The sequence below is a fragment of the Clytia hemisphaerica genome, unplaced genomic scaffold, assembly GCF_902728285.1.
Source record: "Clytia hemisphaerica strain Z4C2 unplaced genomic scaffold, Clytia hemisphaerica genome assembly, whole genome shotgun sequence".
NCBI lineage: Eukaryota > Metazoa > Cnidaria > Hydrozoa > Leptothecata > Clytiidae > Clytia > Clytia hemisphaerica.
Genome location: NW_027103958.1, coordinates 1 through 25,988, shown reverse-complemented (window position 1 = coordinate 25,988; position 25,988 = coordinate 1). Strand labels below are relative to the sequence as shown.

Genomic DNA, 25,988 nt, shown 5'->3' with positions numbered 1-25,988 from the left:
TAACTGGGGATATTTATTTCAATTGTTTTCAATCCAAAAAATCCAGTGGGGACGACAAATTCAGATCAAAACTTTACGGTGGGGATAGTAATACTACATTTTTCCCAATGGGGACGAAATTTAAGGAGTTTTCCTCCACCGGGGACGAGTTTTGGCCTTATTTTTCCAGTAGGGCAGGGGTCCCACCGGGTCTGTGACACAGGGGTGTAATTGTGAAGGGGTCACTCGATACACCAATATGCACAGTGAAATCTTCGAAGCTTTACTTAGATCAGCAGTTATGGGGAATAGTTTATACGTTTTGCAGAAAATCCATTTTAGAAAATGTTAGTTGGTTAACTTTTCTTAACTGTATTTGCGATTCGTTTTGTTAAAAGATCAACAGATTGCTTATTCTTCATCAAATTCTTACCATGGAAGCAACTCTAGCTGCCTTAAGTTTTTAAACCAAAATCTTATGAAATATATTGAAATATATTGATGAGGAAATATATTGAAATATATTGATGAGGTCAGCAGAAATTGAGGAAAAATGAAAATGGCTAATTCATGCTGACGTCCAACCTCGTGCCCGTGTATCCCAGGCTTTATTTATACTACTGATGGACGCCAGAGAATACCCTGGTGTTGGCTGATGCGAGTTCCCCCTCTCAGAGGGGGAACTTCTCAAAACAATACGTCATAAAAAAATCTGACGTTACAATGTTGCACTGCAATGCAATGGTTTCAAACCCAGGAACAAATGAAATCTGACGTTTTGTTTTTGAATTACGTAATCTTACGCGTTCGAAAACCAGCCAATGCCAGGGTATTATCTAGCGCTATCAGTAAGTATAAAAAAGCTGATAATACGCAGGGAACGAGGTTGGCTGACGTCATCATTTTTTTCAAAAATTTTGATTTAATGCATAATTTTGTATTTTGCTAATTTTTGCTGACGTCAGCAAGATTTGAAAAAAAACATTTCATGCAAAAATGATCCTTTTAATGATGTGAAACTTTGGTCAGAATTTCATGTTTATAGCATCAGCCAAACTAGCTGGAGTTATTCAAAAAACAAGTTTTGCTGACGTCAACGTTTTTTATTTTTTGCTTGTATGGGTGAAAAATTAATTAAGGCACAGGCCTTCCAGTGATCTACACATCAATACGCTTCTATCGATGTATGAAGTGATATGATCTGATAAGTGGAAACGGTGATAAAGAATTAAGGTAAATTTGGACGTACCTTAATTTACCCGAGGTTTCCAGAGGCAAGTTACGGCCTGTGCAAATATCTTGGTCCAATCAGAAAACAGGTGACGCCACAGATATCACTAATTTTTGACGAATTATTATTGCTGATTCATTTTCTCCATATTAAAATCTTTTCAAAAAGTGCTGGGCCAAAAATTCAATATGGCATTCTCCCGAAAAACCAGGAAAATATTTTTTGCTGACGTCAGCATAAAATTGAAATGCTTATTTCTCTACAAATCCTCTCAAATTTGGCAAATAGTTAGAGTAGTCTAATGTCTTTCATTTGGAAAGTTTTTTTTCTACGTAAATGATGACGTAAGCACTTTTTTAAGAAAAAACGAAGTTCGCTAATTTTTGCTGACATCTGCATTTTTTCTAAAAGAAAGATATTCAAATCCAAATTTGAATTAGATTGAATGAGTATTTGTAGATTTATCGGCATTTTAAGATTGTGTCTGCAAAAAAATCCGACATGTCGGCAAAAAACCTGCCAAATCATAAAATGCTCGACGGCCTGATGTTCCACCTAGTTTTGACATTTTTTTTTATGTTCCTTACATTAATACCTTTGCAAAAAGTGCTGAGCCATTAATTTCTGAAGACCTACGCTCGAGAAAATTAGGAAAAACATTTTTGCTGACGTCAGCAAAAAAGTGTTTTTCCCAAATTTCTCGAAAATGGCTATTATTAAAATTATGGCCCAGACATTTTCGAAAAATTCAGAGTATTTCCTATCCGAATAACCAAAACTGATGTTTTCTTAGGGGGTACTATATATGTGGGAAAAAATACGGTAAATTTTGCACGTGCCGTGACTTGACTGAGAATTGATTAAATCCATAATATCTTCATTTTGAATAACTCCGTAATATCTTTCCTAGTTTCAATTTGCAGAAAATCTGAGGACATCACTTCTCAAGTTTTGAAAAAATGCCTGATTCGGACAAGCAAGTACTCTATTTTGCTGACAGTGATCCCTAAATTGAAATATTTCGAATATGATCCCTAAATTAAAATTTTTTATCTAGGGATGATTTTTCATGTCTAGGGGGCGGATCCTGAGACCAAAAATTGAAAAGTGTAAAAATTGCAATTAAAAGTTGCTATTCGGTCCCTAATACAAGAATATGTAAAAAAAACCTAAATTAAAATACCTTTTTGGTGTCAAAATTAAGGAAAATTGAAAAAAAACAAGTGACATCGAAATCGCACACCACAACGGGAACATGCAGTAGTATCATATAACATCCCGAGCACTTTAAAATTCAATTTTTTTCGAATTCCACGGAGAGAAAACTTAAATTGCAGGTAGAATAGGGTTGAAATGGGATGAAAAGGGTTACTTCCCTGATACATAATCACGTGTTAAATATCATTTTTGTGGCATGTTCTGGTAAATAGATATGGTCAATGTCCCTAAATTGAAATTTTTTTACAAATACGCTAATACAGGAATACGAAATTCACGAAAGCGGTATATTCTGATCAAAAGTAATTACGAGACTCTAAATGCATGAAATGAAGCAAAAAAAAAGGGGTCCGAAAGGTTTCCAACGTCCGAAATTAACCTATTTTTAAGCATCAAATTTTTTTGATTTAGGGACCATTCTCTGAATCGATGAATCTACAGAGAGAGAGAGAGAGAGAGAGAGAGAGAGAGAGAGAGAGAGAGAGAGAGATGCGTCTGTACATATGTCGCAATTTTAGATTACAATCGTAGCAAATTTGAGACTTTTGTAGCATTTTGGGTCATATGTAGCATTGTGACATTTGTAGCGCGGGACATNNNNCAATTCTCTTGCTTTTGTCACTAGTTAATTGTTTTAAGATTGATGACGTCCTTTCTAGATTTTTTTTCAAGCACCTATATCTCGTTATTGACTTGTCTGTTTTTGTCAAATTTGGCATGTGACAGAGAGAGAGAGAGAGAGAGAGAGAGAGAGAGAGAGAGAGAGAGAGAGAGAGAGAGAGAGAGAGAGAGAGAGAGAGAGAGAGAGTAATCCGTCCCATGCAGTGGGAATCGGCCTAGAAAAAATATATAAACAAGACGACTTGAAGTCGAAAATTTCGCCTAAAGTTTAAACTGCATGGGAAAAAACAAGAAGTAGAGATGAAAGCTAATCTGAAGTCTACTTTACGTCGAGCCTTGATGAAACAATTGTATATGAACAACGAGGCTCAAAATCGCTAAAAAGATAAGATCATTTTACGAACAATGGTTGTTTAATTCTTAAGAACTAATAACTGAAGGGCATATCACCATCTATAAAGAGTTATTAATTTGATTCTTATAGAAAAAACAAGCTACATGCTGAATAGACCTACCTGAAGATTGATGTAATAAGACAATTGAAAAATGAGAACAATAGTATGAAAATGCAGAATAATACGAGAACAACTCGAGAAATTCATGGAATCCGGCAATTCTCGGCTGTTCTGGCGATTTTTAGAAAGTTCCTGTACCAGAATCGTGGACATTCTTATAAATGGTGTTATTTTTTGAAAAAAACAAAGACATGAAACGAAAAAATCCAATGAAAATCTGCAAAAATGGAAATTTCCGGCTTTTTTGGCCGGAAAAACATTTTCTCAAAAAATCGAACTCGGTCATATTTTGAGCATTGCGAATACACATCATTCTACAAAAAATCAGAGAAAAATAAGGATGAAAATTCGAGAAAATGTCAAAAAAACCGGTTTTTCCGGCATATTTCCGGCATCTTCGGCCGGAAAAAAATGTTTTTCGAAAATCGGGCTCCGTCACATTTTAGCTATTGTTATTTTGCATCCGTGTGCAAAATTTCATAAAAAAATATAAAGTACAGCTCGAGAAATTCAAGAAATACTATCTTTCCGGCGAAAATAGGTTTTTCCAGCGATTTTTGAATAGTTCCGGCTTCAAAAATCAATTTTATTGAAAATTGAAACATGCTTGATGGTGGGAATTGCTATTAATAATGTTTAGGAATGAAAAAACAACCAATTATAAGGAAAATCCAGAAAAACAGCGATTCCCGGCATATTTCCGGCATTTTTGGCCGGAAAATTTTTTTTCTCAAAAATCGGACTCATACACATCTTTGAGCAAAAAATCAGAAAAAACTAATGATAAAATCTCGAGAAAGTGCCAAAAAAACAGTTTTTCCGGGATTTCCGAAAATCGGGCTCCGTCACATTTTGGGCATCGCCATTTTGCATCATTGTGCAAAAAATCAGAGAAAACTAATGATCCAATCCCGAGAAAAGCTGGCAACAGACGAACGAACGAACGAACGGACGGACGGACATGGGTTAATTTAAAGGACCTCCACCGGGGTACCCGGAGGTAGGTCCAAAAACCTTATCAGGGAAAACTTCGTCGGGGAAAAGTGACGAAATCTTGGCCAAGTGACGAATATTTTTCCCCGACGAAAATTTACCCCGGCCTTAATGCGTTTACCAACTACCAGCAAGTGACGAATATTTTTCCCCGACGAAGCTTTCCCCGATAATGTAAATATGTTCATATTGCGCGCCATCCCTTGATTTTACTTTGTAAGAAATAATTACCAAAGGGTGTATCACCGTCTATCAAGAGTTACTGATTTGATTCTTATAAATATATGCTTATAAGAAAAATAAATATGCTCATATTGCATGTCATCTATTGTTTACTTTGTAAGAACTAATTACCGAAGGGTGTATCACCGTCTATCAAGAGTTACTGATTTGATTCTTATAAAGTATATGCTTATAAGAAAAATAAATACGCTCATATTGCCTGCCATCTATTGTTTACTTTGTAAGAACTAATTACCGAAGGGTATATCACCGTCTATCAAGAGTTATTGATTTGATTCTTATAAAGTATATGCTTATAAGAAAAATAAATATGCTCATATTGTGCGCCATCCCTTGTTTACTTTGTAAGAACTAATTACCGAAGGCTATATCACCATCTATCAAGAGTTATTGATTTGATTCTTATAAAGTATATGCTTATAAGAAAAATAAATATGATCATATTGTGTGCCATCCCTTGTTTACTTTGTGAGAACTAATTACCGAAGGCTATATCACCATCTATCAAGAGTTATTGATTTGATTCTTATAAAGTGTATGCTTATAAGAAAAATAAATATGCTCATATTGTGTGCCATCTATTGTTTACTTTGTAAGAACTAATTACTGAAAGGTATATCACAGTCTATCAAGAGTTATTGATTTGAGTCTTATAAAATATATGCTTATAAGAAAAATAAATATGCTCATATTGTGTGTCATCCCTTGTTTACTTTGTAAGAACTAATTACCGAAAGGTATATCACAGTCTATCAAGAGTTATTGATTTGATTCTTATAAAGTATATGCTTATAAGAAAAATAAATATGCTCATATAGTGCGCCATCCCTTGATTACTTTGTAAGAAATAATTACCAAAGGGTGTATCACCGTCTATCAAGAGTTACTGATTTGATTCTTATAAATATATGCTTATAAGAAAAATAAATATGCTCATATTGCATGCCATCTATTGTTTACTTTGTAAGAACTAATTACCGAAGGGTGTATCACCGTCTATCAAGAGTTACTGATTTGATTCTTATAAAGTATATGCTTATAAGAAAAATAAATACGCTCATATTGCCTGCCATCTATTGTTTACTTTGTAAGAACTAATTACCGAAGGGTATATCACCGTCTATCAAGAGTTATTGATTTGATTCTTATAAAGTATATGCTTATAAGAAAAATAAATATGCTCATATTGTGCGCCATCCCTTGTTTACTTTGTAAGAACTAATTACCGAAGGCTATATCACCATCTATCAAGAGTTATTGATTTGATTCTTATAAAGTATATGCTTATAAGAAAAATAAATATGATCATATTGTGTGCCATCCCTTGTTTACTTTGTAAGAACTAATTACCGAAAGGTATATCACAGTCTATCAAGAGTTATTGATTTGATTCTTATAAAGTGTATGCTTATAAGAAAAATAAATATGCTCATATTGTGTGCCATCTATTGTTTACTCTGTAAGAACTAATTACCGAAAGGTATATCACAGTCTATCAAGAGTTATTGATTTGATTCTTATAAAATATATGCTTATAAGAAAAATAAATATGCTCATATTGTGCGCCATCCCTTGTTTACTTTGTGAGAACTAATTACCGAAGGCTATATCACCATCTATCAAGAGTTATTGATTTGATTCTTATAAAGTGTATGCTTATAAGAAAAATAAATATGCTCATATTGTGTGCCATCTATTGTTTACTTTGTAAGAACTAATTACTGAAAGGTATATCACAGTCTATCAAGAGTTATTGATTTGAGTCTTATAAAATATATGCTTATAAGAAAAATAAATATGCTCATATTGTGTGTCATCCCTTGTTTACTTTGTAAGAACTAATTACCGAAAGGTATATCACAGTCTATCAAGAGTTATTGATTTGATTCTTATAAAGTATATGCTTATAAGAAAAATAAATATGCTCATATAGTGCGCCATCCCTTGATTACTTTGTAAGAAATAATTACCAAAGGGTGTATCACCGTCTATCAAGAGTTACTGATTTGATTCTTATAAATATATGCTTATAAGAAAAATAAATATGCTCATATTGCATGCCATCTATTGTTTACTTTGTAAGAACTAATTACCGAAGGGTGTATCACCGTCTATCAAGAGTTACTGATTTGATTCTTATAAAGTATATGCTTATAAGAAAAATAAATACGCTCATATTGCCTGCCATCTATTGTTTACTTTGTAAGAACTAATTACCGAAGGGTATATCACCGTCTATCAAGAGTTATTGATTTGATTCTTATAAAGTATATGCTTATAAGAAAAATAAATATGCTCATATTGTGCGCCATCCCTTGTTTACTTTGTAAGAACTAATTACCGAAGGCTATATCACCATCTATCAAGAGTTATTGATTTGATTCTTATAAAGTATATGCTTATAAGAAAAATAAATATGATCATATTGTGTGCCATCCCTTGTTTACTTTGTAAGAACTAATTACCGAAAGGTATATCACAGTCTATCAAGAGTTATTGATTTGATTCTTATAAAGTGTATGCTTATAAGAAAAATAAATATGCTCATATTGTGTGCCATCTATTGTTTACTCTGTAAGAACTAATTACCGAAAGGTATATCACAGTCTATCAAGAGTTATTGATTTGATTCTTATAAAATATATGCTTATAAGAAAAATAAATATGCTCATATTGTGCGCCATCCCTTGTTTACTTTGTGAGAACTAATTACCGAAGGCTATATCACCATCTATCAAGAGTTATTGATTTGATTCTTATAAAGTGTATGCTTATAAGAAAAATAAATATGCTCATATTGTGTGCCATCTATTGTTTACTTTGTAAGAACTAATTACTGAAAGGTATATCACAGTCTATCAAGAGTTATTGATTTGAGTCTTATAAAATATATGCTTATAAGAAAAATAAATATGCTCATATTGTGTGTCATCCCTTGTTTACTTTGTAAGAACTAATTACCGAAAGGTATATCACAGTCTATCAAGAGTTATTGATTTGATTCTTATAAAGTATATGCTTATAAGAAAAATAAATATGCTCATATAGTGCGCCATCCCTTGATTACTTTGTAAGAACTAATTACCGAAGGCTATATCACCATCTATCAAGAGTTATTGATTTGATTCTTATAAAGTATATGCTTATAAGAAAAATAAATATGATCAATTTGTATGCCATCCCTTGTTTACTTTGTAAGAACTAATTACCGAAAGGTATATCACAGTCTATCAAGAGTTATTGATTAGATTCTTATAAAGTGTATGCTTATAAGAAAAATAAATATGCTCATATTGTGTGCCATCTATTGTTTACTTTGTAAGAACTAATTACCGAAAGGTATATCACAGTCTATCAAGAGTTATTGATTTGATTCTTATAAAATATATGCTTATAAGAAAAATAAATATGTTCATATTGTGCGCCATCCCTTGTTTACCTTGTAAGAACTAATTACCGAAGGCTATATCACCATCTATCAAGAGTTATTGATTTGATTCTTATAAAGTATATGCTTATAAGAAAAATAATATGATCATATTGTGTGCCATCCCTTGTTTACTTTGTAAGAACTAATCACCGAAAGGTATATCACAGTCTATCAAGAGTTATTGATTTCATTCTTATAAAGTGTATGCTTAAAAGAAAAATAAATATGCTCATATTGTGTGCCATCCCTTGTTAACTTTGTAAGAACTAATTACCGAAGGGTATATCACCGTTTATCAAGAGTTATTGAGTTGATTCTTATAAAGTATATGCTTATAAGAAAATAAAGAAAAAATCCAAACTGTGAAGCTAAATACACAAAGATATATGACGTAATCCAAAGAAAACCCGCGAAAATCGTCCGTGGTTATACGAACGTGTAAAATGTAAATTAAGCTTAGTAAGTTCGTCCACCGTATCGAGTACTTTCGTTTTCTAAATTTTCGTCCGAGGACACCGCCGCTGAATGCCTATCGTAATACTTTCGCTAAGGCGAAATTAAAAATATATATAATCCCTAGGAAATCATTGCGCTATGGTTGACAAATAAAAAAAAAAAGAACAATATTATATACCAGAAAGACTAAAAGTCCAGATCACAAAGCATACAATTCCACCATAATTTATCATTAGCCAGATCAAACCAATTATCATTGGGAACATTAGACTTTTTCAAAGATTTAAACAGACCCCTTCCATATGTAAATTTTGGGGCACCTTTTGGACGTTTAGATACAACCCAACAAGAAAGCATTTTGCGTGGCAAACGATCAAAGCTCATTCTTGCAACATGGCCAGCCCATGCCAATTGGCGTCAAGTGATATAACAATCAATAGATTTTAAACCAAGTCTCTCAAGTAAACTTTCTGTAGATATTCTGTGTTTTCGAACATGTAACAGGTTTACGCGAGACATTGCTCGTACGCATCTACGATGAAATAATCTCAATAAATCAAACAATCTTTCGGTAAGACTCCACGTTTCCGAGCCGTATAAAACAATAGAAAGAATAAGAGTCTCATATACGACTGCCTTAACTTTTGGTGAGACACGAGAATTAGCAAAAATACACGATCTAAGGGCGCCAAAAGCATTACTTCCACGATTTAATCTTGATACAACATCAATCTCGTCATCTGTGTCTCTCGATAAGAACGAACCGAGGTAGCAAAAACTATCTGTGACAGGGATAAATTTTCCATCTCCAAACTTTATGGGATCTAGGTTTGGTGGGTCAACATTTGGGTTCGGCCCAGAGACATATAGAATCTCTGTTTTCGAGGGTTTTTCTGGTTGCGAATCGTCTCCAGCGTGGACCTCCATTCCAAAGGATAAGAAGTGATTAAATAGAGGAGGGATGTAAATTTCTACGTCTTGTCTCGACGTAAATAAAGCGGCAGTGTCATCTGCATATTTTGAATCTGGTACGGCAAAATCAGTCCCTTTGGCATTGTATCTCCTACCGGTCATGCGAAAGTCATTTTTTGTACGAAAGATGCACAAGGGTCGATCATAACGCTTACGCCATGTGATCATAATGGCTGCAATATACATAACGAATAGCACGGGACCTAAAATGTCCCCTTGCTTAACACCAATGGTACAGTTAATAGAGTGAGAAACATTATCTACTTCAAAGTTCACCTTGAAGTTTTGATGAAGCGATTTTAAAATTCTGACAATTTTGAGAGGTACACCAAATTTTTCAAGTACCCAGTGTTCCAAAGCTCAGTAACAACATTTCTCAATAGTGTAAAAGTTTCTGGGTCCTCTACTATCGATTTGAACATTTGAGAGGTTATCCCAGTTTCTCTAGGGGCATTGTTTTTCAAACGGGTAACTGCTTTTCTGATTTCTTGATCAGTTGGGAGGTGATCTACGCCCTCTTTAACTGGATGCTGTTCGAGCAGATCAAGGGCGTTGGGGTCGAAAATTGGTTTACGGTCGTATAGTTGTTCGAAATGGACTTTAAACACCTCTGCATTTTCTTCTGCAGACTTACATTTGGTACCATCGCTTTTGGTCATCATTTTCTCGTTGACTTGCCTTGGTTTTGTAAGTCCTTGTTTTAGCGATTTTATTGAGTCCCAACATATTTTAGTTCCCTTTTTTGATGCGTCAGAATCATTTAAAACGTCAATTTTACTTACGATCCATTTGTCTTTAGCAGTCGTTATAGCTGAAGATAAGTTTTTTCGGGCAATGCGTAGATTCTTGATAGATTGTCGGGTAGGGCGGTTTATTTTTGCTTTTAAAGCGGAGTTTCTTATATCGATAAGTTTTAATAAGCGGTCCTCATTGGCGGTGAACCAGTCGGGTTGCGGACGGGGTTTCCTTGGGAGAATATCTTTTGCAGCTTTCTTCATAGCGTAAGAAAGTTTATTATGACAGTTGGTATCGTTTGGAGAGTGGTTGAAATGATGAACAACTTGTTGATTGAACGATTGTGAGATATCACGATCTAATAACACTGAACTGTCTAGCTTGGATATGATCTGACGAGGAGTTTGAGTTTTTCGAAAGGAAACAACAAGGCGGATTTTGCATCTAACGGAAATATGATCCCCATACTTGAGTTGCAATCACAACCAACGATTAATATATCAGATGCCCGTTTTCTTTCAAGGCATGTAACAAATTTATCTAGATATTCTTCCCATACATCATCTGGTGCGGAACCGATTGGGGAATAAGCTGACATGAGATAGATACCAATATCTTTTCCTTTCGTATCTTTCATTTGCAAAAAATAGCTAAAATTCTGGAACCAAAGTCCTTGTGTATTTCGCGGCCAGCATTTTTCCATGCTTGCATGCCCTCTTGACTAAGAGCAATGCCTACACCTTCTTGCCCTCTTCGACTGGTCGGCATTTTTTCGTCACGACCATTATTAATAAGTATACAACCTTTATGTTCATGAATTGAGAAACCAACAGTCCAAGTTTCTTGTAAACAAATAGCAAATAATTTTCTAATGTTTATCTGAGTGAGAAGTTCATGCTTTTTCATCTGGGATTTTAGCCCTCTGGCATTGTGGGTGATGATACTGAGGTCTTTGAAGTCTTTAGCTTTTGACATGATGACAAGAGGCTCGCGACACCTCTAGCCACGAAGCACTGTTGTTCTCCTCCTGAAATACGTGGTAGATACATGATCCAGCAAACGTCCATCAGATTTGAGTCGAACGGCTTCACGTCATTCGTCCTATAAGACAAAGAGCATTGCTCCCTTTTTCTGGGGTTTCTGGCTTTTAGTGGCCAGGTTTCCCAGTTTTTAGAGAGATTACTCCCATAGACTTAGACTCAAATTTAGAGTAATTGGTGTTTCTTTTTAATTCTTCTTTTTAATTTTAATTTGGCATGTGACATCTTGACAATAATGCCTTGAAATTACCCTAATTAGATTTTGTCAATTTTGATGACGACGCCATCATTTGGGCCCTGTTTGGTATTGGAATCCGGACAGCTATATCTCGTGAATGGCTTGTCTGTTTCCTTTCAAATTTGGCATGTGACAACTTGACAATAATGCCTTGAAGTTAACCTAATAAGACTTTGTAAATTTTGTAGATGACGTCATCCATTTGGGTCCTTTTGTATTTTGCCATACTCGCTTTATGAATTAATTAATAAGAGTCATAAAGTAAATTCAAAATCGATCAAAGTCTTCAAATAAAATCGATTGAAAACGGCAAGTCTTCACCAGTTATCATTGGCCATGTTATATGTATCTATAATGTAACAAAAAGTAAGAAGACAAATAAATTCAGAATTCAAAGCATCTTACGGTAAGATGGTGATTTTTATTTGAAAAGAGCTTAACAATTTAATTTACAGTAGAGAAAAGTTATAAATAGTGTAGATATTTTTCCAAAAATTAAAAGGAATGAAAAATAGCTATCTCTATCAAAAAGATATATCTGTATATGAGTTTTTAGTTACAAACAGCGTCAATGAAGTTTTGTTCCGTCAAATCAGACCAATCGTGAAACGGTGCTGAATGAACCAAGAGAACTTTGTCACATCTTTCATTGAAACCAAAGACACAGAAACGGTGCTTTGTGGTGCTTTGTGAAATCCTTTGAAAGCCTCAATGCAATCGTTTGTGATTTTGATGCCGGAATCTACCATATTTGATGATCAAGACTTGTCCTTGTTAAATTTTACTTTCTTCTTCAGTTTACCAAGTTTGAGATTAAATGTTTGCTTGATATAAATCAAATGCAAAGCTTTTTTATACCTTACTTGATCTTCAGATTAAGCTCTTTTTATTTTACCATATATGGTTAATTCATAATTTGTTTTTAAATGTAAAGAAAATCAATAGCCATTATTGCTGACTTTGAAACTTAAAATGAGTGCCAATTTGCTTATCTAAGCAAAAATTTTGAATGACATAAATTATGGAGAATGGCCTTGTTTATGCATAAATTACTTTTTGCCCAAATATGGAATATCTCGGATGTAAAAAGAAAAATTGTACTTCTTTTAGGTTGCTCTATCACAATTTATCATCCGTAAATTCACTTAATACTTTTTAAGACATCTATTTGTTAAGAGGTGGCATAAAATGAAAGTCATAATGTTTAAGAAAAAAGGGAAATTCCCACGAATTCTTTCAGCCACTAACAATTCGGAAGTGCTATAACTTAGGTTGGAAGGGTAGATTTTTAAATCTGAGTTTTAATGCTACAATCAGTCACAAAATACTTGGCACAAAAAGGAACTTCACCGGGGTGTTTTGAAACCACAATCGATTTGTAAGTGCTCTAAAGTAGGTTCGAAGGGTAGAGTTTTAACTCTGAGTTTTAACGCTAGACTTAAGACTTACGACCTTAGGATCTGAGGATCCAAAAGTTCAAAAATGGTCCAGTAGGGCTTGAAATATAGCCTAGAAACCAATAAATCCCTCCCAGATCGAAGTAATCGATGAAATCAAGTTGAAGGCCTAAAAATTGACATTCTCGCTGGAACTTCAATTTTCGAAAAATGGTAAATTAGCCAAAAGTGCCAATATATTATGGCACTGTTTGTAGACTTAATTAAGACTTATGAACTTAGGATCTCAAGATCCAAAAGTTCAAGTATGGTCCAATAGGGTTCGGAATATATTAGTTTTGAAGTCTATAAACCCCTCCCGAATTGAAATTTTCGATTAAATTTGTCAGCTTTCTCACCCAAACTTTAAATTGTTAAAAACGAGGAATTAAGCAAAATTCTCAATATGTTTTGACCGATATTGTAGCTTTACTTGTATGTCTGGTTCCATGAAAAATAAATTAAACTTTCCAACCTTTATTGCAAGTTGCTTCATTTTTGTTAGTAAGTTACCTTCAAGCCACCCGATTTCATTTATCTAACTATTCTTAACATAAAATTGTTGTATTAAAAGTTAGGACGTCCAAAACATTTCACTCGAAATCCCTATATGAGTTGTTTATTTACCTCGACGGCTCAATTCAAAAAAGATTTAACAAAGATTTTCTCCCACATAGTAACTGAATGCTCAGTTATAAGTCATTATGTATAGTAGTAAAGTGAAATGTCTTATCCATCCAGCGATCTCAGGTTTTGTGGTCTTTCTAAATCATCCCTTCAAGGCAATGTTAATTTGCCATACTCACTTTATGAACTAAATACGAGGATTCATAAAGGAAATTCAAAGTCGTTTCGAAGTCTTCAAAATCAAATCGATTGAAAACGGCAAGTCTCCACCAGTTATCATTGGTCATGTTATGTGTTTATAATCAACACCAATTTGATTTTAAGCAAAAAGTAACACATTTCTTTTATTTGAGTACGAAAAACGCGTATCTTTGCAGATTTAACTTTAACAAAAAGTAGGCAGACAAATAAATTCAGAATTCAAAGCATCTTACGGTAAGATAGTGATTTTTTATTTGAAAAGAGATTAACAATTTAATTTACAATAAAGATGGGTTATAAATAGTGTAGATATTTTACAAAAATTCAAAGGAATGAAAAATAGCTATCTCTATTAAAAAGAGATCTGTTTTGGAGTTTTTAGTTACAAACAGCGTCAATGAAGTTTTGTTCCGTCAAATCAGACCATTCGTGAAATGAAGCTTTCTTTGCAAAGTCATTACATTTTCTTTCGACCTCTTTGGTGGTGGAAGCAATCAACATCTTTTCTTTCCTCGATGCTTCAGCTCCTGACCAGATAGCATATAATGCCTAAAATAGGAAGTAAAGTTAAATAAGATGATTGAATATAATCATAGCTAATTTTCAGATTTCAGGCCAAACATTCTTAATACTATAAAAAATATATGCTTTTTAAATATTATTCTGGTTTCGAAAATACCGGACCACTTCATTCCTTAGTATGTGTATGGAATGAGCTTACCTTGTTGCGTTTGTGTCCCTCTTTGTTTTCATATTGGCAGTCGTAGAAAACGTAGCAAGCTTTATGTTGAGCAAGGATTGTTACCAAGTCTTCAAATGTAGCGTCCAACGGTGCTGAATGAACCAAGACAACTTTGTCAAATTTTTCATTGAAACCAAAGACACAGAAACGGTGCTTTTGTGGTGCTTTGTGAAATCCTTTGAAAGCCTCAATGCAGTCGTTTGTGATTTTGATGCCGGAATCTACCATATTTGATGATCAAGACTTGTCTGTGTTAAATTTTACTTTCTTCTTCAGTTTACCAAGTTTGAGATTGAATGTTTGCTTGATATAAATCAAATGCAAAGCCTTTTTATACCTTACTTGATCTCCAGGCTAAGCTCTTTTTATTTTACCATATATGGTTAATTCATAATTTGTTTTTAAATGTAAAGAAAATCAATAGCCATTATTGCTGACTTTGAAATTTACAATGAGTGCCAATTTGTGCCAATTTTGAATGACATAAATTATGGAAAATGGACATGTTTATGCATAAATTACTTTTTACCCAAATAAGGAATATCTCGGATGTAAAAAGAAAAATTGTACTTCTTTTAGGTTGCTCTATCACATTTTATCATCCGTAAATTCACTTAATACTTTTTAAGACGACATCTATTTGTTAAGAGGTGGCATAAAATGAAAGTCATAATGTTTAAGAAAAAAGGGAAATTCCCACGAATTCTTTCAGCCACTAACAATTCGGAAGTGCTATAACTTAGGTTGGAAGGGTAGATTTTTAAATCTGAGTTTTAATGCTACAATCAGTCACAAAATACTTGGCACAAAAAGGAACTTCACCGGGGTGTTTTGAAACCACAATCGATTTGTAAGTGCTCTAAAGTAGGTTCGAAGGGTAGAGTTTTAACTCTGAGTTTTAACGCTAGACTTAAGACTTACGACCTTAGGATCTGAGGATCCAAAAGTTCAAAAATGGTCCAGTAGGGCTTGAAATATAGCCTAGAAACCAATAAATCCCTCCCAGATCGAAGTAATCGATGAAATCAAGTTGAAGGCCTAAAAATTGACATTCTCGCTGGAACTTCAATTTTCGAAAAATGGTAAATTAGCCAAAAGTGCCAATATATTATGGCACTGTTTGTTGACTTAATTAAGACTTATGAACTTAGGATCTCAAGATCCAAAAGTTCAAGTATGGTCCAATAGGGTTCGGAATATAATAGTTTTGAAGTCTATAAACCCCTCCCGAATTGAAATTTTCGATTAAATTTGTCAGCTTTCTCACCCAAACTTTAAATTGTTAAAAACGAGGAATTAAGCAAAATTCTCAATATGTTTTGACCGATATTGTAGCTTTACTTGTATGTCTGGTTCCATGAAAAATAAATTAAACTTTCCAACCTTTATTGCAAGTTGCTTCATTTTTGTTAGTAGGTTACCTTCAAGCCACCCGATTTCATTTATCTAACTATTCTTAACATAAAATTATTGTATCAAAAGTTAGGACGTCCAGAACATTTCACTCGAAATCCCTATATGAGATGTTTATTTACCTCGACGGCTCAATTCAAAAAAGATTTAACAAAGATTTCTCCCACATAGTAACTGAATGCTCAGTTATAAGTCATTATGTATAGTAGTCAAGTGAAATGTCTTATCCATCCAACGATCTCAGGTTTTGTGGTCTTTCTAAATCATCCCTTCAAGGCAATGTTAATTTGCCATACTCACTTTATGAACTAAATACGAGGATTCATAAAGGAAATTCAAAGTCGTTTCGAAGTCTTCAAAATCAAATCGATTGAAAACGGCAAGTCTCCACCAGTTATCATTGGTCATGTTATGTGTTTATAATCAACACCGATTTGACTTTAAGCAAAAAGTAGCACATTTCTTTTATTTGAGTACGAAAAACGCGTATCTTTGCAGATTTAACTTTAACAAAAAGTAGGCAGACAAATAAATTCAGAATTCAAAGCATCTTACGGTAAGATAGTGATTTTTTTATTTGAAAAGAGATTAACAATTTAATTTACAATAAAGATGGGTTATAAATAGTGTAGATATTTTACAAAAATTCAAAGGAATGAAAAATAGCTATCTCTATTAAAAAGAGATCTGTTTTGGAGTTTTTAGTTACAAACAGCGTCAATGAAGTTTTGTTCCGTCAAATCAGACCATTCGTGAAATGAAGCTTTCTTTGCAAAGCCATTACATTTTCTTTCGACCTCTTTGGTGGTGGAAGCAATCAACATCTTTTCTTTCCTCGATGCTTCAGCTCCTGACCAGATAGCATATAATGCCTAAAATAGGAAGTAAAGTTAAATAAGATGATCGAATATAATCATAGCTAATTTTCAGATTTCAGGCCAAACATTCTTAATACTATAAAAAATATATGCTTTTTAAAAATTATTCTGGTTTCGAAAATACCGGACCACTTCATTCCTTAGTATGTGTATGGAATGAGCTTACCTTGTTGCGTTTGTGTCCCTCTTTGTTTTCATATTGGCAGTCGTAGAAAACGTAGCAAGCTTTATGTTGAGCAAGGATTGTTACCAAGTCTTCAAATGTAGCGTCCAACGGTGCTGAATGAACCAAGACAACTTTGTCAAATTTTTCATTGAAACCAAAGACACAGAAACGGTGCTTTTGTGGTGCTTTGTGAAATCCTTTGAAAGCCTCAATGCAGTCGTTTGTGATTTTGATGCCGGAATCTACCATATTTGATGATCAAGACTTGTCTGTGTTAAATTTTACTTTCTTCTTCAGTTTACCAAGTTTGAGATTGAATGTTTGCTTGATATAAATCAAATGCAAAGCCTTTTTATACCTTACTTGATCTCCAGGCTAAGCTCTTTTTATTTTACCATATATGGTTAATTCATAATTTGTTTTTAAATGTAAAGAAAATCAATAGCCATTATTGCTGACTTTGAAATTTACAATGAGTGCCAATTTGTGCCAATTTTGAATGACATGAATTATGGAAAATGGACATGTTTATGCATAAATTACTTTTTACCCAAATAAGGAATATCTCGGATGTAAAAAGAAAAATTGTACTTCTTTTAGGTTGCTCTATCACATTTTATCATCCGTAAATTCACTTAATACTTTTTAAGACGACATCTATTTGTTAAGAGGTGGCATAAAATGAAAGTCATAATGTTTAAGAAAAAAGGAAAATTCCCACGAATTCTTTCAGCCACTAACAATTCGGAAGTGCTATAACTTAGGTTGGAAGGGTAGATTTTTAAATCTGAGTTTTAATGCTACAATCAGTCACAAAATACTTGGCACAAAAAGGAACTTCACCGGGGTGTTTTGAAACCACAATCGATTTGTAAGTGCTCTAAAGTAGGTTCGAAGGGTAGAGTTTTAACTCTGAGTTTTAACGCTAGACTTAAGACTTACGACCTTAGGATCTGAGGATCCAAAAGTTCAAAAATGGTCCAGTAGGGCTTGAAAAAAATTTTTCAAAAATTTTGAATGACATAAATTATGGAAAATGGACATGTTTATGCATAAATTACTTTTTACCCAAATAAGGAATATCTCGGATGTAAAAAGAAAAATTGTACTTCTTTTAGGTTGCTCTATCACATTTTATCATCCGTAAATTCACTTAATACTTTTTAAGACGACATCTATTTGTTAAGAGGTGGCATAAAATGAAAGTCATAATGTTTAAGAAAAAGGGAAATTCCCACGAATTCTTTCAGCCACTAACAATTCGGAAGTGCTATAACTTAGGTTGGAAGGGTAGATTTTTAAATCTGAGTTTTAATGCTACAATCAGTCACAAAATACTTGGCACAAAAAGGAACTTCACCGGGGTGTTTTGAAACCACAATCGATTTGTAAGTGCTCTAAAGTAGGTTCGAAGGGTAGAGTTTTAACTCTGAGTTTTAACGCTAGACTTAAGACTTACGACCTTAGGATCTGAGGATCCAAAAGTTCAAAAATGGTCCAGTAGGGCTTGAAATATAGCCTAGAAACCAATAAATCCCTCCCAGATCGAAGTAATCGATGAAATCAAGTTGAAGGCCTAAAAATTGACATTCTCGCTGGAACTTCAATTTTCGAAAAATGGTAAATTAGCCAAAAGTGCCAATATATTATGGCACTGTTTGTAGACTTAATTAAGACTTATGAACTTAGGATCTCAAGATCCAAAAGTTCAAGTATGGTCCAATAGGGTTCGGAATATAATAGTTTTGAAGTCTATAAACCCCTCCCGAATTGAAATTTTCGATTAAATTTGTCAGCTTTCTCACCCAACTTTAAATTGTTAAAAACGAGGAATTAAGCAAAATTCTCAATATGTTTTTGACCGATATTGTAGCTTTACTTGTATGTCTGGTTCCATGAAAAATAAATTAAACTTTCCAACCTTTATTGCAAGTTGCTTCATTTTTGTTAGTAGGTTACCTTCAAGCCACCCGATTTCATTTATCTAACTATTCTTAACATAAAATTATTGTATCAAAAGTTAGGACGTCCAGAACATTTCACTCGAAATCCCTATATGAGATGTTTATTTACCTCGACGGCTCAATTCAAAAAAGATTTAACAAAGATTTTCTCCCACATAGTAACTGAATGCTCAGTTATAAGTCATTATGTATAGTAGTAAAGTGAAATGTCTTATCCATCCAACGATCTCATGTTTTGTGGTCTTTCTAAATCATCCCTTCAATGCAATGTTAATTTGCCATACTCACTTTATGAACTAAATACGAGGATTCATAAAGGAAATTCAAAGTCGTTTCGAAGTCTTCAAAATCAAATCGATTGAAAACGGCAAGTCTCCACCAGTTATCATTGGTCATGTTATGTGTTTATAATCAACACCGATTTGACTTTAAGCAAAAAGTAGCACATTTCTTTTATTTGAATACGAAAAACGCGGATCTTTGCAGATTTAACTTTAACAAAAAGTAGGCAGACAAATAAATTCAGAATTCAAAGCATCTTACGGTAAGATAGTGATTTTTTTTATTTGAATAGAGATTAACAATTTAATTTACAATAAAGATGGGTTATAAATAGTGTAGATATTTTACAAAAATTAAAAGGAATGAAAAATAGCTATCTCTATTAAAAAGAGATCTGTTTTGGAGTTTTTAGTTACAAACAGCGTCAATGAAGTTTTGTTCCGTCAAATCAGACCATTCGTGAAATGAAGCTTTCTTTGCAAAGCCATTACATTTTCTTTCGACCTCTTTGGTGGTGGAAGCAATCAACATCTTTTCTTTCCTCGATGCTTCAGCTCCTGACCAGATAGCATATAATGCCTAAAATAGGAAGTAAAGTTAAATAAGATGATCGAATATAATCATAGCTAATTTTCAGATTTCAGGCCAAACATTCTTAATACTATAAAAAGTATATGCTTTTTAAAAATTATTCTGGTTTCGAAAATACCGGACCACGTCATTCCTTAGTATGTGTATGGAATGAGCTTACCTTATTGCGTTTGTGTCCCTCTTTGTTTTCATATTGGCAGTCGTAGAAAACGTAGCAAGCTTTATGTTGAGCAAGGATTGTTACCAAGTCTTCAAATGTAGCGTCCAACGGTGCTGAATGAACCAAGACAACTTTGTCAAATTTTTCATTGAAACCAAAGACACAGAAACGGTGCTTTTGTGGTGCTTTGTGAAATCCTTTGAAAGCCTCAATGCAGTCGTTTGTGATTTTGATGCCGGAATCTACCATATTTGATGATCAAGACTTGTTTGTGTTAAATTTTACTTTCTTCTTCAGTTTACCAAGTTTGAGATTGAATGTTTGCTTGATATAAATCAAATGCAAAGCCTTTTTATACCTTACTTGATCTTCAGGCTAAGGTCTTTTTATTTTACCATATATGGTTAATTCATAATTTGTTTTTAAATGTAAAGAAAATCAATAGCCATTATTGCTGACTTTGAAACTTACAATAAGTGCCAATTTGCCTATCTAAGCAAAAATTTTGAATGACATGAATTATGGAAAATGGACATGTTTATGCATAAATTACTTTTTACCCAAATAAGGAATATCTCGGATGTAAAAAGAAAAATTGTACTTCTTTTAGGTTGCTCTATCACAATTTATCATCCGTAAATTCACTTAATACTTTTTAAGACATCTATTTGTTAAGAGGTGGCATAAAATGAAAGTCATAATGTTTAAGAAAAAAGGGAAATTCCCACGAATTCTTTCAGCCACTAACAATTCGGAAGTGCTATAACTTAGGTTGGAAGGGTAGATTTTTAAATCTGAGTTTTAATGCTACAATCAGTCACAAAATACTTGGCACAAAAAGGAAACTTCACCGGGTGTTTTGAAACCACAATCGATTTGTAAGTGCTCTAAAGTAGGTTCGAAGGGTAGAGTTTTAACTCTGAGTTTTAACGCTAGACTTAAGACTTACGACCTTAGGATCTGAGGATCCAAAAGTTCAAAAATGGTCCAGTAGGGCTTGAAATATAGCCTAGAAACCAATAAATCCCTCCCAGATCGAAGTAATCGATGAAATCAAGTTGAAGGCCTAAAAATGACATTCTCGCTGGAACTTCAATTTTCGAAAAAATGGTAAATTAGCCAAAAGTGCCAATATATTATGGCACTGTTTGTAGACTTAATTAAGACTTGTGAACTTAGGATCTCAAGATCCAAAAGTTCAAGTATGGTCCAATAGGGTTCGGAATATATTAGTTTTGAAGTCTATAAACCCCTCCCCAATTGAAATTTTCGATTAAATTTGTCAGCTTTCTCACCCAAACTTTAAATTGTTAAAAACGAGGAATTAAGCAAAATTCTCAATATGTTTTGACCGATATTGTAGCTTTACTTGTATGTCTGGTTCCATGAAAAATAAATTAAACTTTCCAACCTTTATTGCAAGTTGCTTCATTTTTGTTAGTAGGTTACCTTCAAGCCACCCGATTTCATTTATCTAACTATTCTTAACATAAAATTATTGTATCAAAAGTTAGGACGTCCAGAACATTTCACTCGAAATCCCTATATGAGATGTTTATTTACCTCGACGGCTCAATTCAAAAAAGATTTAACAAAGATTTTCTCCCACATGGTAACTGAATGCTCAGTTATAAGTCATTATGTATAGTAGTCAAGTGAAATGTCTTATCCATCCAACGATCTCAGGTTTTGTGGTCTTCTAAATCATCCCTTCAAGGCAATGTTAATTTGCCATACTCACTTTATGAACTAAATACGAGGATTCATAAAGGAAATTCAAAGTCGTTTCGAAGTCTTCAAAATCAAATCGATTGAAAACGGCAAGTCTCCACCAGTTATCATTGGTCATATTTATGTGTTATAATCAACACCGATTTGGCTTTAAGCAAAAAGTAGCACATTTCTTTTATTTGAGTACGAAAAACGCGTATCTTTGCAGATTTAACTTTAACAAAAAGTAGGCAGACAAATAAATTCAGAATTCAAAGCATCTTACGGTAAGATAGTGATTTTTTTATTTGAAAAGAGATTAACAATTTAATTTACAATAAAGATGGGTTATAAATAGTGTAGATATTTTACAAAAATTCAAAGGAATGAAAAATAGCTATCTCTATAAAAAGAGATCTGTTTTGGAGTTTTTAGTTACAAACAGCGTCAATGAAGTTTTGTTCCGTCAAATCAGACCATTCGTGAAATGAAGCTTTCTTTGCAAAGCCATTACATTTTCTTTCGACCTCTTTGGTGGTGGAAGCAATCAACATCTTTTCTTTCCTCGATGCTTCAGCTCCTGACCAGATAGCATATAATGCCTAAAATAGGAAGTAAAGTTAAATAAGATGACGAATATAATCATTGCTAATTTTCAGATTTCAGGCCAAACATTCTTAATACTATAAAAAATATATGCTTTTTAAAAATTATTCTGGTTTCGAAAATACCGGACCACTTCATTCCTTAGTATGTGTATGGAATGAGCTTACCTTATTGCGTTTGTGTCCCTCTTTGTTTTCATATTGGCAGTCGTAAAACGTAGCAAGCTTTATGTTGAGCAAGGATTGTTACCAAGTCTTCAAATGTAGCGTCCAACGGTGCTGAATGAACCAAGACAACTTTGTCAAATTTTTCATTGAAACCAAAGACACAGAAACGGTGCTTTTGTGGTGCTTTGTGAAATCCTTTGAAAGCCTCAATGCAGTCGTTTGTGATTTTGATGCCGGAATCTACCATATTTGATGATCAAGACTTGTCTGTGTTAAATTTTACTTTCTTCTTCAGTTTACCAAGTTTGAGATTGAATGTTTGCTTGATATAAATCAAATGCAAAGCCTTTTTATACCTTACTTGATCTTCAGGCTAAGCTCTTTTTATTTTACCATATATGGTTAATTCATAATTTGTTTTTAAATGTAAAGAAAATCAATAGCCATTATTGCTGACTTTGAAATTTACAATGAGTGCCAATTTGCCTATCTAAGCAAAAATTTTGAATGACATAAATTATGGAAAATGGACATGTTTATGCATAAATTACTTTTTACCCAAATAAGGAATATCTCGGATGTAAAAAGAAAAATTGTACTTCTTTTAGGTTGCTCTATCTTTATCATCCGTAAATTCACTTAATACTTTTTAAGACATCTATTTGTTAAGAGGTGGCATAAAATGAAAGTCATAATGTTTAAGAAAAAAGGGAAATTCCCACGAATTCTTTCAGCCACTAACAATTCGGAAGTGCTATAACTTAGGTTGGAAGGGTAGATTTTTAAATCTGAGTTTTAATGCTACAATCAGTCACAAAATACTTGGCACAAAAAGGAACTTCACGGGGTGTTTTGAAACCACAATCGATTTGTAAGTGCTCTAAAGTAGGTTCGAAGGGTAGAGTTTTAACTCTGAGTTTTAACGCTAGACTTAAGACTTACGACCTTAGGATCTGAGGATCCAAAAGTTCAAAAATGGTCCAGCAGGGCTTGAAATATAGCCTAGAAACCAATAAATCCCTCCCAGATCGAAGTAATCGATGAAATCAAGTTGAAGGCCTAAAAATTGACATTCTCGCTGGAACTTCAATTTTCGAAAAATGGTAAATTAGCCAAAAGTGCCAATATATTATGGCACTGTTTGTAGACTTAATTAAGACTTATGAACTTAGGATCTCAAGATCCAAAAGTTCAAGTATGGTCCAATAGGGTTCGGAATATATTAGTTTTGAAGTCTATAAACCCCTCCCCAATTGAAATTTTCGATTAAATTTGTCAGCTTTCTCACCCAAACTTTAAATTGTTAAAAACGAGGAATTAAGCAAAATTCTCAATATGTTTTGACCGATATTGTAATTTTACTTGTATGTCTGGTTCCATGAAAAATAAATTAAACTTTCCAACCTTTATTGCAAGTTGCTTCATTTTTGTTAGTAGGTTACCTTCAAGCCACCCGATTTCATTTATCTAACTATTCTTAACATAAAATTATTGTATCAAAAGTTAGGCCTCCAGAACATTTCACTCGAAATCCCTATATGAGATGTTTATTTACCTCGACGGCTCAATTCAAAAAAGATTAACAAAGATTTTCTCCCACATGGTAACTGAATGCTCAGTTATAAGTCATTATGTATAGTAGTCAAGTGAAATGTTTATCCATCCAACGATCTCAGGTTTTGTGGTCTTTCTAAATCATCCCTTCAAGGCAATGTTAATTTGCCATACTCACTTTATGAACTAAATACGAGGATTCATAAAGGAAATTCAAAGTCGTTTCGAAGTCTTCAAAATCAAATCGATTGAAAACGGCAAGTCTCCACCAGTTATCATTGGTCATTGTTATGTGTTTATAATCAACACCGATTTGACTTTAAGCAAAAAGTAGACACATTTCTTTTATTTGAGTACGAAAAAACGCGTATCTTTGCAGATTTAACTTTAACAAAAAGTAGGCAGACAAATAAATTCAGAATTCAAAGCATCTTACGGTAAGATAGTGATTTTTTTATTTGAAAAGAGATTAACAATTTAATTTACAATAAAGATGGGTTATAAATAGTGTAGATATTTTACAAAAATTCAAAGGAATGAAAAATAGCTATCTCTATTAAAAGAGATCTGTTTTGGAGTTTTTAGTTACAAACAGCGTCAATGAAGTTTTGTTCCGTCAAATCAGACCATTCGTGAAATGAAGCTTTCTTTGCAAAGCCATTACATTTTCTTTCGACCTCTTTGGTGGTGGAAGCAATCACATCTTTTCTTTCCTCGATGCTTCGGCTCCTGACCAGATAGCATATAATGCCTAAAATAGGAAGTAAAGTTAAATAGATGAACGAATATAATCATTGCTAATTTTCAGATTTCAGGCCAAACATTCTAATACTATAAAAATATCTGCTTTTTAAAAATTATTCTGGTTTCGAAAATACCGGACCACGTCATTCTTAGTTTGTGTATGGAATGAGCTTACCTTATTGCGTTTGTGTCCCTCTTTGTTTTCATATTGGCAGTCGTAGAAAAACGTAGCAAGCTTTATGTTGAGCAAGGATTGTTACCAAGTCTTCAAATGTAGCGTCCAACGGTGCTGAATGAACCAAGACAACTTGTCAAATTTTTCATTGAAACCAAAGACACAGAAACGGTGCTTTTGTGGTGCTTTGTGAAATCCTTTGAAAGCCTCAATGCAGTCGTTTGTGATTTTAATGCCGGAATCTACCATATTTGATGATCAAGACTTGTCTGTGTTAAATTTTACTTTCTTCTTCATTTTACCAAGTTTGAGATTGAATGTTTGCTTGATATAAATCAAATGCAAAGCCTTTTTATACCTTACTTGATCTTCAGATTAAGCTCTTTTATTTTACCATATATGGTTAATTCATCATTTGTTTTAAATGTAAAGAAAATCAATAGCCATTATTGCTGACTTTGAAACTTACAATGAGTGCCAATTTGCCTATCTAAGCAAAATTTTGAATGACATAATTATGGAAAATGGACATGTTTATGCATAAATTACTTTTTACCCAAATAAGGAATATCCGGGATGTAAAAAGAAAAATTGTACTTCTTTTAGGTTGCTCTATCACATTTATCATCCGTAAATTCACTTAATACCTTTTAAGACATCTATTTGTTAAGAGGTGGCATAAAATGAAAGTCATAATGTTTAAGAAAAAAGGGAAATTCCACGAATTCTTTCAGCCACTAACAATTCGGAAGTGCTATAACTTAGGTTGGAAGGTAGATTTTTAACATCTGAGTTTTAATGCTACAATCAGTCACAAAATACTTGGCACAAAAAGGAACTTCCCGGGGTGTTTTGAAACCACAATCGATTTGTAAGTGCTCTAAAGTAGGTTCGAAGGGTA

General features: G+C 33.4%; 4 protein-coding genes across 4 annotated transcripts; all 4 read right to left on the bottom strand.

Annotated features, from left to right (window-relative positions):
- Nucleotides 1-9,103: 9,103 nt before the first annotated feature.
- LOC136810176 (uncharacterized) lies at nucleotides 9,104-9,844 on the bottom strand. The gene has a single exon (XM_067066745.1). The coding sequence runs from the start codon at nucleotides 9,842-9,844 to the stop codon at nucleotides 9,104-9,106; it is 741 nt and encodes a 246-aa protein (XP_066922846.1).
- Nucleotides 9,845-14,164: 4,320 nt separating this feature from the next.
- On the bottom strand, nucleotides 14,165-14,977 carry LOC136810179 (actophorin-like). Its single transcript, XM_067066749.1, has 2 exons — nucleotides 14,657-14,977; nucleotides 14,165-14,484 (listed from the first exon to the last, which is right to left on the bottom strand). The coding sequence occupies exons 1-2, from the start codon at nucleotides 14,903-14,905 to the stop codon at nucleotides 14,314-14,316; spliced, it is 420 nt and encodes a 139-aa protein (XP_066922850.1). The 5' UTR covers nucleotides 14,906-14,977; the 3' UTR covers nucleotides 14,165-14,313.
- Nucleotides 14,978-16,641: 1,664 nt separating this feature from the next.
- Nucleotides 16,642-17,455, bottom strand: LOC136810178 (actophorin-like). The gene is made up of 2 exons (XM_067066748.1): nucleotides 17,135-17,455; nucleotides 16,642-16,962 (listed from the first exon to the last, which is right to left on the bottom strand). Exons 1-2 carry the CDS (start codon nucleotides 17,381-17,383, stop codon nucleotides 16,792-16,794), a joined length of 420 nt encoding a protein of 139 aa, XP_066922849.1. The 5' UTR covers nucleotides 17,384-17,455; the 3' UTR covers nucleotides 16,642-16,791.
- Nucleotides 17,456-19,738: 2,283 nt separating this feature from the next.
- Nucleotides 19,739-20,445, bottom strand: LOC136810177 (actophorin-like). The gene is made up of 2 exons (XM_067066747.1): nucleotides 20,132-20,445; nucleotides 19,739-19,959 (listed from the first exon to the last, which is right to left on the bottom strand). Exons 1-2 carry the CDS (start codon nucleotides 20,378-20,380, stop codon nucleotides 19,789-19,791), a joined length of 420 nt encoding a protein of 139 aa, XP_066922848.1. The 5' UTR covers nucleotides 20,381-20,445; the 3' UTR covers nucleotides 19,739-19,788.
- Nucleotides 20,446-25,988: the final 5,543 nt, after the last annotated feature.

Bases quoted from the DNA above. Each gene is read 5' to 3' on its own strand.
- LOC136810176 (XM_067066745.1), bottom strand. From the start codon at position 9,844: ATGTATATTGCAGCCATTATGATCACATGGCGTAAGCGTTATGATCGA.
- LOC136810179 (XM_067066749.1), bottom strand. From the start codon at position 14,905: ATGGTAGATTCCGGCATCAAAATCACAAACGACTGCATTGAGGCTTTC. The intron at 14,485-14,656 runs GTAAGCTCATTC...TTCCTATTTTAG, and splicing joins AGGGACACAAACGCAACAAG to GCATTATATGCTATCTGGTC.
- LOC136810178 (XM_067066748.1), bottom strand. From the start codon at position 17,383: ATGGTAGATTCCGGCATCAAAATCACAAACGACTGCATTGAGGCTTTC. The intron at 16,963-17,134 runs GTAAGCTCATTC...TTCCTATTTTAG, and splicing joins AGGGACACAAACGCAACAAG to GCATTATATGCTATCTGGTC.
- LOC136810177 (XM_067066747.1), bottom strand. From the start codon at position 20,380: ATGGTAGATTCCGGCATCAAAATCACAAACGACTGCATTGAGGCTTTC. The intron at 19,960-20,131 runs GTAAGCTCATTC...TTCCTATTTTAG, and splicing joins AGGGACACAAACGCAATAAG to GCATTATATGCTATCTGGTC.